At 32.0% G+C, this 20741-nt stretch overlaps 3 protein-coding genes across 7 annotated transcripts; 1 reads left to right on the top strand and 2 right to left on the bottom strand.

Moving 5' to 3' along the window:
* Positions 1 to 9599: 9599 nt before the first annotated feature.
* Positions 9600 to 10632, top strand: LOC125212382 (dof zinc finger protein 2-like). Its single transcript, XM_048112543.1, has 2 exons — positions 9600 to 9720; positions 9952 to 10632. Exons 1-2 carry the CDS (start codon positions 9697 to 9699, stop codon positions 10456 to 10458), a joined length of 531 nt encoding a protein of 176 aa, XP_047968500.1. The 5' UTR covers positions 9600 to 9696; the 3' UTR covers positions 10459 to 10632.
* Positions 10633 to 12247: 1615 nt separating this feature from the next.
* On the bottom strand, positions 12248 to 14665 carry LOC125212545. Its single transcript, XM_048112748.1, has 5 exons — positions 14217 to 14665; positions 13222 to 13427; positions 12945 to 13043; positions 12732 to 12805; positions 12248 to 12653 (listed from the first exon to the last, which is right to left on the bottom strand). Exons 1-5 carry the CDS (start codon positions 14494 to 14496, stop codon positions 12428 to 12430), a joined length of 885 nt encoding a protein of 294 aa, XP_047968705.1. The 5' UTR covers positions 14497 to 14665; the 3' UTR covers positions 12248 to 12427.
* A 2103-nt stretch (positions 14666 to 16768) lies between these two features.
* LOC125211699 (protein yippee-like At4g27745) lies at positions 16769 to 18643 on the bottom strand. Of its 5 annotated transcripts, none has more exons than XM_048111605.1 (3): positions 18374 to 18632; positions 17952 to 18059; positions 16769 to 17106 (listed from the first exon to the last, which is right to left on the bottom strand). In XM_048111605.1, the coding sequence occupies exons 2-3, from the start codon at positions 18042 to 18044 to the stop codon at positions 16876 to 16878; spliced, it is 324 nt and encodes a 107-aa protein (XP_047967562.1). In that variant the 5' UTR covers positions 18045 to 18059; positions 18374 to 18632; the 3' UTR covers positions 16769 to 16875. The 5 variants fall into 5 exon arrangements, 2 of the variants coding, with proteins under 2 accessions (XP_047967562.1, XP_047967560.1); XM_048111603.1 differs by lacking the exon at positions 18374 to 18632 and adding an exon at positions 18148 to 18366; XR_007174556.1 differs by having other exon boundaries at positions 16970 to 17106; positions 17905 to 18059; positions 18374 to 18643.
* Between the last annotated feature and the right edge of the window lie 2098 nt (positions 18644 to 20741).

Consider the following 20741-nt stretch of genomic DNA (forward strand, 5'->3'; position numbering starts at 1 on the left):
ACACTCAATAATTTAAAAAAATTTATATTCCGGATGTTCATTAAGGATTTGATGAGACCTAGTATAAATATAAAATATGTACGAGTGATTTATGTCCTTATTAGGAATTGATTTGATTTATTTATGAACATGATATTTTGTTTGTATCCCATGTATTATAAATGTATATGTAGATTATTTTACAATAGAAAATCACTAAAGAAAACACAACATCTCTTTCGAATTTTATTTTCTTTATTTCAAGCTTTGCGTCGTCGTGATAGGCGAGGTCTGCCTTCTCCTACCGACAGGTATCTTCACAACTCATGAAAACTCTCTTGTTCTTTATCTCTAACTAGTATCATACTTGTGCGATACACAGAATATGATATGTTAAAACATTAGTTTTAAATTTTAAATCAATTAACTAAATTTAGAATCGATATTAATAATGAACGAAATAACTGAACAAAATTTTAGTTATATAATAACTGAACATATATAAAAATCAACATTGCAACATAATAAATTTGAAACAAATAACAGAATATAATGTTCCAATATTAAATCATGGAATAGAGATAAAAGCTATCACAAATTCACAATAAATAATTAAACAAATGGGTAATTATTCATAATTTTTTTTAAAAATCTTTGTACACTACATGAACTTTATAATCAAAAGAACCATCAACCTCGTCATTACAAACTAAAACCTTTCATTCTTCACAACTCGTCACTCTCTAGTAGAACTCAAAGGTAAAATAATTCGTTTCCCTTGTTTAAAGTCATTCATCTCACCTGAAACTACAATTAAATACTACCATAACTTTAAAAAGGAACAAAATTATAATCAATCACCAATATGCATAGCAAGTTTTGACAATTTGTATAATTTTCAATAAAATTAAATTAAAACTAAAAACAAATTACATTCAATTTTACCAATAACAGTAATATTTTCGTACAACTCAACCTAGAAATTGGCCGGTTATAGTTTCAACATAAATTTTATAACATGGATCAATTATAAAGTACTAACATAAATAGACTAAAAATCTAATAATTACTATTAAAAATATTATTATGATTAAAATATAAAAGAAAAAAATTGTGGTAACATCATCTAAAAGATATAAACATAGCAATTAATAAATAAAAGCAGAAGGAAGAAACGAAAATATAATTAAAAAGAAAAATTATCAATAAGTTCATATAATATTAAAAATATATATAATGTTTTATCAAAATTGATAAATGAATATGGTGAAAGATACGAAAAATATAGTTAAGAAAATGGAAAGGAATGAAAAACATAATTAAAAAATGAAAAGGAGCGAAAAATGTAATTATAAAGAAAAAATAACAATAAGATCATACTATAATATCAAATATATACATATACAATGCTGTTTCAAGATTGATTTCTACAGAAAATAAAAAGTATATCTATACAATATAAAAATATATTATTAGAGTTGTGATCAATGTCGAACCCTTCTTAAAGACCGAACTAGAGACCAAATTTGGGCCACTCATTTTTCTTTATCTTATGATTATTATTAATTTAGAATTAATTTAATATTTTATTTAAAATTTTTTAAAATTTTAAAAAAAAATTAGAAATTTTTTTTAAATTTTTTTTTTTTCGATAAAAACTTGTTGGAGTAAATAATTAACTATATTCACTACATAATGAACTAAATGAATGTATGTTATGAAGTAATTTTGTCGCATTCATTATATACTGAATTTACTTCAACTAAAAGATAATTATGTCATAACACATTATGAAGTAATAAACTAATAAAATGAAATAATAAACTAATGAAATGAAGTAGTAAACTAATGAAATAAAGTAATAAACTAACGGAATGAAGTAATAGCATGACTGAATGAAGTAATAAACTAACGGCCACGAAGACTAAAATCATTCAAGGTATTCATCCAACAGATTTGGCTCAGTGTTGTGTCGATTTTTGGGGGGTGTACTATTATTCTATAAAATAATCTATAAATACGTAATATTTTTCTGAGACCAAAACTCTGGTCGGTCGTTACAGATTAAACTCATGGTGTGTCACATCAGTTAATAATTATGCTAAATGATTGGCTGACAGTGTCGTCGAGTCGGAAACTGTCAGTTTTGGTTTCGAAGTGGACGTTACTACTCATCGGCCGATAAGAGATATGGTAGTAGCGATTTCTAGATCGAAACTGCATGGTAGTAGTTTCTAATTGAATCCAAATCGAATGACGGTTGTTTCTGTTCAAAATCGATGAATTTTGGCGGTATCGAATAGATTTGAATTTTTTATTTAATAAATAGAACATCAATTAGACAAACGTGATTAAGTTCCGACCAATATTGACAGGTTACCAGATTATTGAGTTAATGGTCGTTTAAGTTGTCGTTTTTTTACCAATCACAACTCTAATTTTAAATTTTCATATGTCATACATTTCTTCATGAAGAATAATAGCTTAAGAGTAAAGATTCATGTACTGAGTAAAATATAAAAGAACATCAATTAGACAAACGTGATTAAGTTCCAACCAATATTGACAGGTTACCAGATTATTGAGTTAATGCTCGTTTAAGTTGTCGTTTTTTTACCAATCACAACTCTAATTTTAAATTTTCATATGTCATACATTTCTTAATGAAGAATAATAGCTTAAGAGTAAAGATTCATGTACTATTATTTATTATTATTTTTAAAATAATATTTTAAAAATATTATTATGATTAAAATATAAAAGAAAAAAATAGTGGTAACATCATCTAAAAGATACTCCCTCCGTCCCCCATTACTTGACACGGTTTGACCCGGCACGGGTTTTAAGAAATGTAATGGAAAGTGTGTTGAACAAGTTGGTGGGATGTGAGTCCTACTTTTAAAGTAATAGTTTTATAATAAATGTGAGTAGGAATGAGTTAGTGAAATATGGGGTCCACTACCAAAAATGGAAAAAGTGAAGTGTGTCAAGTAATGGGACGGACCAAAATGACAAACTGTGTCAAGTAATGGGGGACAGAGGGAGTATAAACATAGCAATTAATAAATAAATGCAGAAGGAAGAAACGAAAATATAACTAAAAAGAAAAATTATCAATAAGTTCATATAATATTAAAAATATATATAATGTTTTATCAAAATTGATAAATGAATATGGTGAAAGAAACGAAAAATATAGTTAAGAAAATGGAAAGGAATGAAAAACATAATTAAAAAATGAAAAGGAAAAGGAGCGAAATATGTAATTATAAAGACAAAATAACAATAAGATCATACTATAATATCAAATATATACATATACAATGCTGTTTCAAGATTGATTTGTACAGAAAATAAAAAGTATATCTATACAATATAAAGATATATTATTAGAGCGGTACTAAACTAATAGTATGAAGTAATAGCATGACTGAATGAAGTAATAAACTAACGGAATGAAGTACTAAACTAATAAAATGAAGTAATAATATGAATGAATGAAGTGATAAACTATCGGAATGAAGTAATAACCATAAATCCAACTGAAAGATTATTATGTCATAACACATTATGTAGTAATAAACTAATGGAATGAAGTAATAACATGACTGAATGAAGTAATAAACTAACGGAATGAAGTAATAAACTAACAGAATGAAGTACTAGCATGAACAAATGAAGTAATAAACTAACAAAATGAAGTACTAGCATGAATAAATGAAGTAATAAACTAACGGAATGAAGTAATAGCACGACTGAATGAAATAATAAGCTCATAATAATAACATGACTGAATGAAGTAATAAACTAACGGAATGAAGTAATAACCCTAAACCCAACTGAGATAATTATGTCATAACACATTATCAAGTAAAAAGTAATGGAATGAAGTAATAGCATGACTGGATGAAGTAATAAACTAACGGAATGAAGTAATAAATTAATAGAATTAAGTAATAAGTTTTTATCGAATAAAAAAAAATTAAAAAAATTAGAAAAAAAATTTAAAAAAATTAAAAAAATCTAAAAAATAAAAAAAAACGTTTTTATTTAATAAAATATTAAATTAATTGTAAATTAATCATAACCATAAGATTAAGAAAAATGAATGGCCCTAATTTAGTCTCTTGTTCGGTCTTTAAGGGTGGATTTGTGGTTATATATATATTTTAAATCCTTTTCAATATTTGAATTTTAAAATATCCAAAATGGACCATATTAAAAATCATACGTATTTTCAAGAATATAACTGTGCTACCTCCTAATACCTCTAATATATGTATCATTTTGGGCTACTAGGCCCAAGGATCTAATGGGCTTTAAATTTCTCTTCTTCCCTATTTTTAATTTTATCATGATATTTTAAATTTATTAGTAATATTATTTGTATTTTTCTAAGTGGTACCAATGGAAGAATTTTTGGACATATATAGTGCTACACTCTTTTTGGCTCTGTCACTAATTGAGAGTTGACATAAATTTGACATCCTATTTTGCCGAATATGTGACCCGGTACACTTTAGTTTCCACTACTAATATTTTACTGATTTTTAAGAAAAAATGAAGACTTATACGCCAATTCATACTTATTAATACAGACACTTCTTCTGCAACGTTGTTATTCTTTTCAATACTTATGTGTGGCAAAAACTCAATTAACCTCACACCGTCACATACTTCTAGTCCAATAATTTTAATTTTATTTTTATAATCATAATCCGCTTAATATCTATGATACTAATTACTAATATTAAATTCTAAATCATGAAATATGGTTGATTTTGGGATAATTTCATTATTTATGATGGGTGTGGTGATTACTTTATTTAGACGAGGGTTTTGATCTATAAAGACTACATTTAAATACAGAAACGCAGAACAAAGTCATACGTAGGGCATTTTTATGTCATAGTTAGTTTATTTTTAGGTCATGCTAACAAAGCATTACCTAAAATATTCTTAACATGATATAAACTCAAATCTTATAATATGACCTAAAAATACTTAATTATGATCTTTCGTGTTTTAGGTTAATTATTGACCATTAGATCATCTAATTCCAGGGCCAAGATTTGGGCTACATTTCTGGATTTAAATACATTCTTATTTTGATCATCTCCCATTGTGATGATACCAAATTACGAAATATGATCAATTTTGGGATATCTAATTATTTGTGGTGGATATGACGATTATTTTCTTTAGATGATTCATAAGAATTTTCAATTCCAAATCAATAAATATGGTCCATTTTGGATATTTCGTTATTTATGGTGCATATGGCAACTGTTTTATTTGATGATCTATAATAATATTCAGTTCCAAATTACGAATTATGGTCGATTTTGGGATACCTCTTTACATGTTGTGGATGTGATGACTAGTTGATTTTGATTTTTGATGACCATAATAATGTTCAGTTCCAAATCACGAGATATGGTTGGTTTTGGAATACATCTTTATTTATGGTGGATATGAGTACTAGTGTAGAGAGTCTAGAGTATGGTCTCTTTTATTTGATTTTGTAGTTTTTTCCACAAAAATTGACAAATAAATCACCATCCATGATCCATATTGTAATTTCATTTTGACAAGAAAAAGTCGATCTTTCTCTTTAAGGAATTCCATTTGCAAATTAAAGGATGTATAAAATATAAATATAAAATGTACATATTAATAGGAGTAACAAACAGTGCTGAATTTGCTTAACGAAACATAAATTATGACTTATTTTACCTGTTTTTCTTATAGTCAACATTAATTAATTGTATTTAACACAAGATGTTGGGATGAGGTGGGATAAAGTAGACATTGATAGTTGTATTAGTATTTATTAAAATAAAACCATATATTAATGTGTGGTCACTGAGATTTTCTTCCAAAACTAGTGGGCCCTCTGCAAATATTTTGTAAATTCCTCATATGTCATGAAATAATCTCTTTTTGAAGCACCATGTAATTTGGTAAAAAGCATTGCTTGTTTTGTAAAAGTGAATACCTGCCCCTCTCTTCATCTTTCCTTCTTTCTATTTTTTAAAAGAATAAACAATGCTTTTTATTTTGTCAAATTAAAAGTTATTGATATTTACTTGTGTTGTATAATTGCATCCTTCATGGATAGAGTCACTTTTTCAGAACGAGAAAATTGTGATATGTTTGGTCATTTTCGGATTCTTTGATTTTAGGACTGAAGTTGATGAAAATGGTTTGTATTTAATGTGCAACATATGACGAAATGAATTTGAATTGTCACAATTACAAAAACTATATATACAAAAATATTGATATTAAATCTAAATTTTAAGTGATGTTTCACATGAACACTTAATATCATCTTTTGAATATATATCTGTGAAATCAGTGCTAGGATATTTCACGTGGTTGGATCCAAAAGATACTGGAGTATTTATAATTTATAGTAATTTTTTATAAAATATTCTTAAAATCAAAACACAAATAAAAGTGAATTAATTTAGTGTCACTTTAACAGGCCTGAAGAATATTATTTCTATTGTAACTCGACAAAAGACTTGGTTATGTGAAAAGTTTTAATAGGAGATAAAAATTCAAATCCTCAAATCTAGCCATTTCAATAATAGTAGTAGTAGTATATTTTTTTCAAAGTACTATATTTATCTCATTAAAATTATTAAACGAATTTTCAAAATTTTTGGGCCCAGACCTCCCAACTTATCATGTAGCTGGGCCAATTAAAAGAGATCGATTATATAACATTTAGTAATGTAATTTAAGTGTCAGTCCATCTATAAATTAACAATTAAGTTTAGAATATAATTTTATTAGTAATATATACTCCAGTTAGTATTTTTTTTTACGTATATACCTTTCAATAAATGTAGCTAGTCTCGCAAAATCTAACAATTGATGCAACATGATGCAAATTCCCGATTCCATTTAAAATTTGGACCAAAATACCTTTGTCTATATGTGCTCTTTATTACTCTGTCTTTTTTTATGGGAGAACCGCTACTTCAACTGTGGTTCATTTATTTCTGTTACAATTCTCCTAATAAAAATCATTAAAGTACTTTGTGATAAAAAGTTATTTGTCACGGCATATATATCTGTGCTATAAAAATCCTTCTAATTATACTATTCCCTCTATTTCATAAAAATAAAAATAATTAGAAAAATATAGATTTTGATACATACTCCTTCCGTCCCGCTCAAGATAGCACGTTTCCTTTTTAGTTTGTCCCAACTAAGATGACAATTTTTTTTTTTTTTAACTTTCTCTCTCCAATTAATACACTCAACCACTTTTTTAGAAAAATATAGATTTTGATAGTAATTAATAAAGTAAAAGAGATCAAGAAAGAAAAAAAAATTACTACTCCCTCCATTCCATACTCCATAGTAGTGAAGCCGTTTCTTTTCGGCATGTGAAATAAGAAAAATTGTGTTAAGTGAGTTAAGTAAATGAAGAATAAAGTAGAAAATGAAAAAGGTAGAGAGATAAAGAGTGAATAAAGTAAGAAAGAATAAAGTAGGTGAGAAGAAATGTGTTGAGTTTTAGAGCATCCACATTGGTGCCCCGTCCGTCCATGCCAGCGGCAGGGACACCGCTCGTCCGCCAATGCAGCTTGTCCGTCCTTGCCAGCGGTAGGGCGGCGCTCTTAGCTAAGAGCACGTCCGTTCCGCTGAGCAGCTCGACGTGGCGGGCTGTGTTTGGCCAACGACTTAGCCATTGGAAAATTCATTTTTTTATTCTTTTTTTTAAATTTGAATTTAATTTAAAAAATTATTTTTAAATAAAAAAAATATTTTCTCACTTCCCAATAAATTATATCCGATTTCTACACACTTTTAATTATTTTTCAATTTTTTCCGCCAAAATTCACTTTTAATTATATTTTAGGATTTTATTTATGTAAATTTTATTTTTTAGGATTTTAATTATGTAACTTTTATTTTTTTAATGTATTTTTATATTGTAGAAATGTTTTTAGTAATTGAAGTATTTAAATTGAATAATAGAATGGTGGGACCTTTGAGCTTGTCCTTGCGGAAGAGCACGAATGTGAGTGTTGTGCTCTTGTCTAAGGACAAGGAGTAAAAGTGGGTCTGGGCCCACCTCCGTGCTCTTATTTAAGAGCACGAATGAGGATGCTCTTACTCCCTCCATCCCTGAAGAGTATGCATTAGTATTTCTTTTTTCATCTTTCCCCAGAAAGTATGAACATTCCCATTTTAGAAAACTCTCTTCTCTTTAATAAAGTGTGACTCATTCTCCACTAAAAATATTTAAAAAACTTTATCTATCTATCTCTCTCTTACTATACCAATAATGTATTAAAACTCGTGTCGAACCAAAGTCCATACTCTTTAGAGCACACGTAACGCGGAGGAAAAATTGGGCCAGACCGCACCTAGGGTCCGGTTAGGCTTGGCGACGTTGGAGCATGGTTCGTTGCGGCCTAGGCCGCGCTCGGTGACGCAGTAGCGTCCCGGGGCCACGCCCAGGGTCCGGCCTGGCCAGCGATGGAGCTTCCGGGGCCGTGACCCAGTGCGTCCCGGCTTGGCGTTGGAGGGGGTTTGAGCCGGTCCCGAACACCAATTTCTGTTTTTTTTTTTTTTTGCCATTTGGAAGATGAAGAAGAGGGAGGGGGAGAGGGGCGATGGTTTTGACCACTTTGATTTTCCAATTTTTAATTCTTTTGCATTTTTATTTTTTTTTTTGCATTTGTTTTATGTTCTACCACCTCCGTCCCACTTAAAATGCAACATTTGGGAATTGACACAAGATTTTATGTAGTGTTGTTTTGTGAGTTAATGGAGAGAGAGTAAAGTAAGAGAGATGAAAAAGTAGAGATAGAGTTGTTTCTATTTTAGGAAACGTTTCATTTTTAATGGAACAACCAAAAAAGGAAAACTTTTCATTTTTAATGGGACAGATGGAGGAATTTTTAACTTTTTTTAGTTTATAATTTATTGTTTTTTTAATTAAAAATAAATTTCTCGTGTTATAATTGTTCAACATTTTCAATTTTTACAAGTAAAATATGTTTGTGAATAATGCACTTTAATAGTTGGGACCTGGATGGGGCTTGCAGGATTAGAGGAGTTGTGGCCTGGAACTCAAATTTAGGAGAATGATGACGTGAATGAGACTTGGGGCCTGAATCTGGACCAAGGTTGTGGATACTCTTAGGGACGGAGGGAGTACTAAAAAAAATGACTTCACTACTATAGAACATACCAAAATGGCAAAATAATTCCACTGCTATAAAACCAATGGAGTACTCCCTCCGTCCCATAAAAGTTGAGTCGTATTCCTTTTTAGTCCGTCCCAACAAAGTTGAGTCATTTCATTTTTTAACTAAAGACAAAACATCTAATCACTCTTATTTTATTCCATCATTTACTTTACTCTCTCTTATCTTTCCTACTTTTTTCATCTCTCCTATTTATTTAATATAAGTTCTTAATCTCCATGCCCAAAAGTTTTGTCTCAACTTTTATGGGACGGAGGAAGTACTAGCTAATGGAGAGTGGAAGTCACCTCGTTATAAATTATGGAAAGTGAAATGACGAAAATAGCCCTCGTTTAGCATTGAAGGTTGCAGAAAGCAAACACACACAACCGCCAAAGGGAAAGACAACCTCTTCAAGTAGCTTTCTTGCTTTTCCACCATCTCCTATCCTCAAAAGTAGTTGCTTTTCTCTCTCTCTCTCTCTCATCTTTTCTTTTCTGCTATGGATACTGCTCAGTGGCCACAGGTAAGGCCATACAACATGTTTTTCTCCCTACCATAATCATCACTTTTTGCCATTTCTTGCTTCTTGTTTTCTTCCTCTCCAATTTTCTTTACTCTCTCACATTCCAAATCTCCCCCTTTTTGACCATTTCTAAAGCTGATGCAAATTCAAACCCCACTAATCTCAATTCATCACTTTTTATCCTTTACATATTCCTCAAATTGAAAAAAAATCAAATCAATTTATTTTCAGGCTATTGGAGTCTCAAAACCTAGCAATGGCGGCGGAGGAGAGAAGGAGAAGAAGCCGCGGCCGGAGAAGGAGCAAGCTCTGAACTGCCCCCGCTGCAACTCCACCAACACCAAATTCTGCTACTACAACAACTACAGCCTCTCCCAGCCTCGCTACTTCTGCAAGACCTGCCGCCGCTACTGGACCGACGGCGGCTCCCTCCGCAACGTCCCCGTCGGCGGCGGCTCCCGCAAGACCAAGCGCCCCGATCCGCCCCAAATCCCTAAGATCGGCGCCCTCAATTTGGCCAATCCCCTGCTGCTGCATCAAACCCTAAGAAACCCTAATTTCGACCCCAATTTGCCGCTGATGGAGCTGCTCATGCCGCCGCCGCCGATCCCCGCCGCCGGATTTCCACCGCAGATGGTTCCTTTTGAGGAATTGAAGGCGGTTTCGAGTCACGGTGGGTTTGAGCCGGAGAGAGGAGGAGTGCAAGGTGATCACAGCAATGTCTACTGGTCTTGGTGAAGATGATGAAGAAATTATGATAAAGTTTGAATCTTTACTCTTAATTATTCCTTTTTTATATATACTATATCATAATATGTATTTAATGTATGTATGCATTAAGTTTGTATGAAAATTTGATTTGAAAAGACTATGATATGAATGATGAGAAGCTAACCCTAATTTGCTTGTTGACGTTGTTGGAAATATTCATATGTGAGCTCATTTTGGTTTAATTTAAGTTTTTTTTTTTTTTATTGATATTGGGTTGGTTGTATTGTATATGTGATTTGTATCTATAAATGGTGATGTAAGATTTGAATCTGTGGCATTGCACATTGGCCTACTGCAAATTATTCATTCCTCCTATGTTTGCAACTGCAAATTTGTCGCCAATAATGCATGTTTGTATCTCTCGTAGTTTGATATTGACATTAATTGTGTGTTTTTGTTGTGTATTGGATTTTGAAATGGAACCGACCAAATGTGGGGAGGTTGTTTTTGTAGCATCCCCAAATTTGTTCCTATTTTCAATGTGTCTTTTTCAATAAACCCTAATTTGTGTATTGTAGTTTTTCAGATTTTGTATTTTTGGCTCAACCAAATATAAATGACCCAGCTATGAAAATCTTGGATTGTAGTTGTCCAAGAATGATTTTTGGGGGTGTACTATTATTCTATAATAATTGAATTAAATCAGTACTAGAGATTTAAGGAGAGGGAGAGGGAATTATGAATGAAAGAGATGTTGTAGTGGGATTGATGATTGATTACACTAATAAATCAAAAATTAAATTAAATGGGTGGCATGCAGTCCTAACTCTAATATAAGGAATAATGAAATTATTATAACTAGTCTTATCAACATGTTATCACCAAAAAACCTGTATCATTAGATTAAAACTGAAAGTATTCAAAACTTAAAATAGGAAAGTGTTTTGGGATGGGCATAAAATAGAAGTATTAGGTGTTTGGAGCACATGGTGAACACTAATTAATAGTGAAGGAAATGGGTACAATATATTTGCATGAGCAGAATTAGATGAGAATATGAATTATATAATCATATATAGTGTTGGGCACTTAATTTGGTCTGAGGTAGTGGGCCCCATGGCCATATCACTATCAAATTGAAATTGCGCATTTATAATTTCGTGGGTGGATTATTAGCTAAGTACTAATTAATGTGCTTATATTATATTTACAGTGGCCACTTATTCAAATTTTGACAAACTTAATAATATATATCTACTCAAAGAGAAGAAAAATATAGAACGAATATTGTAATTTCATCTAAAATACTTAATAGATTAATTTTTAAACTAATGCATAGACTTCAAGACAAACTTAATCATACCATAACAATAACATTGATACATACCTAACATACGATTAAGTTCATATAAAATCTCTTAAATTACTCTAACATAGTCATCAAACACACTTTTAATTTTTATAGAATTAAATAACATAAAAATGTTGAAAATCAGAAGACGATGGGATGGATCATCCTTGTAGAGCACGCATGTCGGAAGAGAATGTTTGTAGTGGGCTCCACTTTTCTCCATTATACAAACTCCAAGTTTTAGTTTTGCCACGTCACCATGTTTGTCGGCAAACGACATTAGCTTTGGCAAAACTTTTGAATAAAATACTCTCTATTTTCCTCTTTAGAATTGATTATAGTTATTACCATAAAATGATGCGTATACAATAAACTGATAAAAATATCATTACCTAAAACTAAGCTGATTAGAAGCCTTGAGTATTTGCAAACAAATGTAAAATACACAAGCAAAGTTTATGCATGTGGATCAATTAACCATATATAAACTACTACCATAAATCAAATGGAATATTTTTCTTTTCCATGTAGACTGATGTAGATGTAGTGGTTTCAGATGATATTACATCATTTTAATGTAAATCATATGGTACAAACTACTAAGTATAATGTAAAAAAAGATGTCCAATTGTTTGAATTTTGTGATCAATGAAGATCGATTGATTCGAGTACCCTTCGGGCTTGATGCTGCAATGCTGTAAGTCTTTGCTCCAGGTCCGGAGTTGTTCCGAGCTGAGTCAGTGCCCATATTAAAGAGGCGGATTTTTCGCCTAGGTATTGCCTTATTTCGTCGTGAATGGTCATCATCGGGGGTGTGTCCCTACCGTTGACATGCCCGATAAGTAGCAACAGAAATTCACCGCATTTCAACCTGATCGTATAACGATAGAAATCATGCAACTGAAACAATATGATCAAATTGGGAGATTGGTGATAGACATAAGGATACCTTAGATTTTCCTCTACTTGTGTATCTTTTATAAGAAGGGCAACTTCCTCTATGCCATTGCATTCTTCAAAATCCTGCCATGTAAATCGTATGAAACACTCGAGGTTCAGAAACGCGCTACCAAATGTATATTACCAAAGACGATGTGAGGCAGAGAGGAAAAGATTTACTGTGATTCACATTCCAAGCTTATATGAGGCAGTAAGAGATTACCATTTGATTAGAAGATGAATCCACCATGATTGCAACCAAGGCGTCAAGGCATGCACCTTGCTCGAGTACTCCACGAGTTGACAAGATATTCATCAGGACCTACCAAACATGAATGGAAGTAGAACTCTGCATTAGCAAAAGCAACAAGAAATATACTCCATACAAGGATCAAAAGTTGCTAGTAGATTGCAGAATCTTTAAATGGCATACAAAAACTGTCAACACGGTGACACTGACAAGTTGGCATTATTTAAAGATGGATTTCCATATAACATACAGCGATTGCCTTGTGTTTATGAGCCAAGATTGTGCTCTCACGATGAAGAAGGCAGCAACCTTCAAGAACTCGTAGTGCAATAGCCACTTCAGCATCCGTAGCCGGGCTACTTATCTTCATGGGTTCCACGGAGAAGATATGATTCAAATTAGCTACCGACTGGTCCTCAACCTCTTTAAGGCTGTGTTGGAACAGAACCGGCACCACTGTTACACGAAAACTCAACTGTCACCATATCTAGTTTACAAGAGAAAGACAGGATCGAGTTGGGATACTTGTACATGGCATTCAGTGAAAACATTGAAGAGATACAAGATGATACTAAGTATAAAGTCCAATGAATGTAAGAAGAAGCAAAATGTTTATGACATATTGCTCCACTGGATATTAAGTTCAAGTTTGCTTAAACACATTAAACAGTGGTTGCTAGCAATAAAAGTGTAAAACATAGAACAGAGCCGAATTCAGCATCAAACTCGATCCTGACTACATTGCTAATCCACATAAACACAGTCTACATGAGTTTGCTTCAACGCATCGAACAATGTTTGCTAACAATTAATGAGTAGAACGCAGATTAGATCATTAAACCTGATAAGTAGATTGCAAATTGACATAAACACAATCTATACGACTACGAGATTGCTTAAAGCCTTAAACACATTGAACATGCTAGCAATCAATGAGTAAAACGCAAAATTGATCATCAAACGCTGATAAGTAGATTGCAAATCCACATAAACACAATCTATACGAGATTGCTTAAATACATTGAACAATGTTTACTGGCAATTAATGAGAAACGCAAAATTGATCATCAAAACCTAATAAGTAGATTGCGAATCCACATAAACACAATCTATACGAGTTTTGCCAGCAATTAATGAGTAAAACACAAAATTGATCATCAAACCCTAATAACTACTCTGGATGGCATATCTAAGCACAGGACAGAGCATCGATGAATTGAAGAGCTAAATCTGTTGGGTAAGAACCTTGGAGTGCGGAAACGGATTGAGAGTGGCAAAAGAGATTGATGGTGTCATCGGAGTGAGCAACGGATCGGAGGAACTTGAGAATGCTGCGGAGACCGCGGATTCGGAGGAAGGAGAACTCAGATCTCGCCTCGCGTAAGCCGGTGCGGAGGGCGAGGGTGATTTCGCGATACAGCCGCTGCTTGTCGAGAGATTTCACCAGCTCTACAACCGGCGACTGCTGCTCCGCCTCCGCCTCCGCCTTCACGGCCTCGCTCCAAAACGGTTTCTTCAGGTACATCGAATGCCAGTAATTTCTACGGCAAATAAATGGCCAGAAATTCAAATAACACAAAATTATGTCACTTTTGAATCAAACAGATTTGCAATCTTCGATTTAATCACAATGAAAGTGTAATCCAACCAAAAAAATTGCAGGAAATGCCTAATTATTTATGAGAAATTTCGGAAAAAGGGTTTAATTTCGCAAGCCTTTCGAAATTTAGGATTAAATTCGCTAACCTTTCGATATATAGGATCGTGACATGCGAATATTTCAGAAGAAAGGATTTTCGATTTTTTATCCATTTTTTCTTCTTATTTTTGCTCTTATAATATTTATAAATAGACTAAATTACCCCTAATATTTTTGCTCCAATTTTCACATTTTTTGCTCCAATAATTTTATTTCCACCAGATTCAAAAAAATCACGGCTAATCACCGCTAGTCCACCATCATCCTCCTCCTCTCATTCTCCCTCCACCCTCCTCCTAGATTATACATTTATACTCATCTTCGCCGTCGCCAGTCCGCCTGAAATACCGATGGTTCACCGCTGCTGCGGCCGCCGTCGTCCTCTCTGTATTCACCAGCCTTCACTTTCCGCCTCTGTCCCTCAAATCCCTAACTGCGATGCAACCATCGTCCAACATTTCAGACTCGCGAATCCACCGACTGGCTGTACTGTGGCGCCGACCAAATCGAGGTTGAGTTGAGCTCGCCCAAGGCCGCCGTTGGTCGCGCTCAAGGCTCTTGCCGAACTTGCATTGTCCCCGCCTAGCTGCTGTTGTGCGTGCTTCGCGCCGCCACTTCCTCCTTCAACAGTCCCATAAATTTCTCCGCCTCTTCTCCACTGTTGGTTGAATGTGGAATGTGATGGGGTTATACTGAATCTCTAATTGGATTTGTGATTTGCCTATCAGTTCCTATTTTTTCCTATTTTTTAAGATGTTATGGATGGCCTGATTTTGTTAAAACATAATTGGAGTTGCTGAGTTCTGCAATCTGATGCAAAATGGAGAAATGGAGGTGTACACAGGAATTCAAAAGAAAATTGGAGTATAAATATTAGGGGTAATTTAGTCTATTTATAAATATTATAAAAGGAAAAATAAGAAATGAGAAGAAAAAATGGATAAAAAATCGAAAATCCCTTCTTCCGAAAAATTTGCATGCCACGATCCCATATATCGAAAGGTTAGTGAATTTAATCCTAAATTTCGAAAGGCTTGCGAAATTAAACCCTTTTTCCGAAATCTCTCATTATTTATGCTGATTAACGGGGGCTAATTACAATCTACATACAAAATGTTTCATCTAATGTTTTAATTGAGTACAAAATATTTTAAGTTAACAAATATCATACAAAAAGTTTGATTAGTGTTACGGAGGAGTACATTGCATCTAAAAATCAATAACACTATTACTTTTTCTTATTTTCCACCAAAATTGTGCCCTAAAAAACATGATATTATTTCTCTAAATAATACCTTATGCATTGTCATATGGGCATTTTATTTAACAATGAATTCACATTTAACTTTCGGCTAATATTTGTAGCTAATTTTAGAGTCGAAAGGATGAAAAATAAGAAAAAGTAACGATGTTAGTGATTTTTAGACGGAATGTACTAATTTGCAACAATAATCAAACTTTTTGTATGATATTTATTAACTTAAAACAATTTGTACTCAATTGAAACATTGGTGAAACATTTCGTATGTAAAGTGTAATTATCCGATTACCGGTCAACTAAAACAATAGGTGAGAGTAGAAATAAATAAACAAATATATTTTAAAGCATTTTTGCGATCCTAATATTAGCTAATATAATGAACTTAAGGTGCTTCGATTTTTCATGTATACTATAAATTTTAATTGCTAAAATTATTAAAAAATATCCTAAATTCAATATTAGAGGCAAGTTCTTTCTTTATTTTTTGAAAATTATTTCAAATTATACCGCAAGCCCGCCAAGTAAATTCACAATTACCAAAGAGGGTAAAAGGTGGTTTCGGTTTCGTTTAAGTGGTTTTTACTTGATTTTAGCATTTTTATTTTTTATTTTCAATGTCTTTCACGATTTCCCAAACTTTTTGCAATTTATTTAAAAAACGACGTTTAATCGCTGATTTGTTCAAAACTGAAATTTAATTGCTAGTCATGGTTTCAAATTGTTCTTGTTTCCTTCTTTGAATTATGATTATTCCCTTTGATAAACCGGGGCAAAAGAAAAGTGGAGGATAAACAAAATGTCAATTTATGACTAAGCTTAAACTCTGCTTACTATAAATCAAAGGAAGACAACTTGTTTATAAACAAATAAAATTATATGTACGGAATGAATTCATGTGAGTTTTTCAGGCACATTGACGTAAGCATCAAACTTACTAAATAGGGCTACCACCAGTTCTCCTTCACAATCTTCGATTTCTCGAATATGAATTTACCCTCCTTGTATAGCTGTGACGCGTGAAAAGCCCGTTCGTATTTCCACCCCAGCACCTCGCTGCAGTCTGCACACGAGATATCAGCAACTGTGTGGAGACCAGTCATGAGATTTCTGTCCTCTTTGGGCCCGACAGCAATGTTCATGGCGTGGGAGATCAGAAAGGCTCGTCCGTGTCTTCCCTGGCATAGAAATTACGAGTGATGTTACATATCCAATGACAAATGCAACACGAGATACAGCCTCATTAATGCGTATTAATTAGTTCGAATTTGCAGATCTTTTTGGATACAAATTTAAGAAATATCTATTTAGGTTTGATACTATCTATATTCTACGGCCTTGTTTTCTTGGTCGTGAAGTGTGCTCGACTCTGCAACTTATGCTGCATAAAAATGCATCGTACAAAAGACCAAAAGGCCAATGGTGACATGACACAGCTTTGCAACTTAGTTCTCTATCAAAATACATCATACACAGACGATGAAGGGCAGCTTAGTTGGTAAGACGCTTCCCCTCAAACTGGGTTCGAGTCACCACGGCCACAGAATGAATGAGGAACCATTATTAATCATCATTTAAAAAGGTGTCATACGAAAACAAAAAAAAAAAAATCGATTCTGGAACTTAGTTCGACTGACTGACTACATCAAAATGCATCAAACCAAGACTAGAAAGTCGTGTGCAACATGATGCAGCTATGCAACTTTGTTATACATCAAAATGCATCGTTCACGACTGAAAAACCCAATGGCAACATGATTCAGAGGCAACGTAGTTCTAAGCCAAAATGCATCACATAAAGACTAAAAAGGATGATGGAAACCAACATATATAGCTCTGTAACGTAGTCCTACGTCCAAATACATCATACAAAGACAAAAAATGATGATGATGCAATTTAGTTCTACATCAAAACGAATCGTAAAACGACTAAGAAAGCAGCTGGAAACATGACACATAGCCAGGAATCAGTATACCTTGACATTTACAAGGGCAAATGTTCACAACAGATCAAATGCTTCACCTGAAATGCCTTTGAGATTATGTCATCGTGGAGGCAGACGTGATTCCGGCATTTGTAGCAGCTGTAGACACGAGGCCCGACTAATTCATCCATTCAACTACACAATTTCTATACCAAATAATCATAATTCACAATTTAAAAGGTTGCAATTTTTTAAAACTACTTAAGTATTTGAATCAATAACAGGAATAACAACCTCAAATTCTTCACCTCAGTAGCAAATAAAGGGATATATGCATCAATAAACACGAATTCCAGATACAAAATCAAGCAATAAGGTGTCAAATTCCAATATAAAACGCATAAACAGATCAATATATTCAAAATCCCCAATTCAAACAGAACAATCGATGAGGTAAAAGTAAAAGCATAATCCAACCAAAATCATACAACGTTTATTATAAAAAAAATAAGATGATTACCCTAAAATCAGTAAGATTAACCGAATCGGATTGCGATACTTTGCAGAACAATAAAAAAAAAAAAAAAAAAAAAAAAACAGAGGAATTATAATCGAAATGGAAAATCAAGCAGCTCCGAAAAAGGCAGTGGTGGATCAAAATTCAAGAGTGAAATACACGCAAAAATCAGAAGAAAAACAGAAAGATGATTGAGAAGAAATCTGTGAGAAGAGTTTGTAACACAAGACAATCCACTTCTGTAGAGAATGTACAGTGTTCACATAAAAAATTTATTTAATTATAGGTGCTAAATTATCAGTTACAAAAATAACTCATAGTGAGACTAACAGGATGAATTTTTACTAACTTTAATCAATTAATTATGATAATTTTTTGGAAAATTTTATGTCAAGAGAGTGAAACAGGTCATCAAACGGTGGAATAGGTGAATCCAGCTATGCTATACACTATAAATGAAAGAAGCCATTTTTTTTTATGAATGACCACTGCATTAAATTGACGCATACTACATCGACGGTAATTTTAGTAAAAAAAAAAATTGATTATAGAGATTAAAAAATTGTGTTAAATAAAAGTAAGAAAGATAAAAAATTAGGAAATACTCAAAAGATTAAAGTATGTGATGAATAAAATAAAAATGATTGGATGTTTTATTTTTTGTCAAAAAATGAAATGACTCAATTTAGTTGGAAAATCGCAAAAATAATATGATTCAACTAATTAGTTGGGAAGGAAGGAGTATATTATAACTATATTCTAGTACAAACTATTAAAAGGCTAGTTAATAAACTTATTACATTCAATTGTATTTTTCAAATTTGATAAGACTAAGCTTAATAATGAATACTATCGTGAAGATTAGGCTTAGTTGATAGTTCGGTAAAAAAATTCCTAACAGCTCAATAAATAATAACATGTGCTGTGTAGAGTACTAGAGTTCACCCAAATTAGGTGAGTTCACGTTAAATAACTTTTAAAATATAGTCGTTTATTTTCTGACACATAAATTAAGAAAGAGAGTTTAGCACGTTAAAAAGAATAAAGTAGAAGAGATAACAAGATAATAAAGTAAAATAGAGACTGAAATACGAAAGAGAAATTTATTACCTTTTGCCAAAAAAAAGAATTGGAAAGATAACTCAATCAACAATTAAGACACTTAATATCTATTTTGACAGACCTTAAGATAATAAAGTAAAATAGAGATCAAAATACAAAAGAGAAAATTTATTTCTTTTTGCCAAAAAAATAGAATTGGAAAGATAACTCAATCAATAATTAAGATCGATATTCATTTTAACAGACCTAGAGATAATAAAGTAAAATAGAGATTGAAACACGAAAGAAAAAATTTATTTCTTTTTGCAAAAAAATAGAATTGGAAAGGTAATTCAATCAACAATTAAAGTTAGGATAAGCAAATTTTCATAAATACAACATGAAAATATATTAGGAATTGGAAAATTATACTCATATTTTACTTTTTTAGTATTTTAATCTAACGCTTTACAATGAATATTTAGATGTAAAAACTAAAAAGCAATAAATATTTAAGAAAAATATAGTAAATTTTATCTCTCCAAGAGCAAAAACTATTAGTAATTTCAAATTCAAACAACAGTCATATAAAAATGTACTATAAATATTAAATTATCAAGAAATATATATTAATTTAAAAAATTCATAATTTTTATGGTCGGATTGGCTGAAGGTTAGTCTGAAATATGAAAATTTAAAATTAGAGTTGTGATTTGTAAAAAATGACAACTTAAACGACCTTTAACTCAATAATTTGGTAACATGATAATATTGCTTTGAACTTAATCACGTTGGTCTCATTTGATATTCTATTTCTTAAATAAAAATTCAAATCTATCCGATACCGCCAAAATTCGCCAATTTTGAACAGAAACAACTGCCATTCGGTTCAAGTTCAAAATAGAAACTGCTACCATGCAGTTTCGATCTAAAATCCGCTACCACCATATCTCTTATCGGCCGATGAATAGTAACATCTACTTCGAAACCAAAATTGACAGTTTCCGACTTGACGACATTGTCAACCAATCATTTAGCATAATTATTAACCGATGCGACACACCATAAGTTTAATCTGTAACGACCGACCAGACAGTTATGATAGAAAATTTGAATATTCATCATCTCACCGAAATATATGCATCGTATGATCGTCTTTTCAATTTATATATCACTTACAAATAAGTGGAACTATGGTCAATATAAATATCAACATTTTAAGTTATTTTTGAATATCATGAAGATTGTTTTTTTTTTCCGCCCAAATAATCCAAATAAAAATTCGAACAAATAAAGTTAGTAAATAAATACAGAGTATGAATGAAAATGA

Source organism: Salvia hispanica, chromosome 3 (genome assembly GCF_023119035.1).
Source record: "Salvia hispanica cultivar TCC Black 2014 chromosome 3, UniMelb_Shisp_WGS_1.0, whole genome shotgun sequence".
Classification (NCBI taxonomy): domain Eukaryota; kingdom Viridiplantae; phylum Streptophyta; class Magnoliopsida; order Lamiales; family Lamiaceae; genus Salvia; species Salvia hispanica.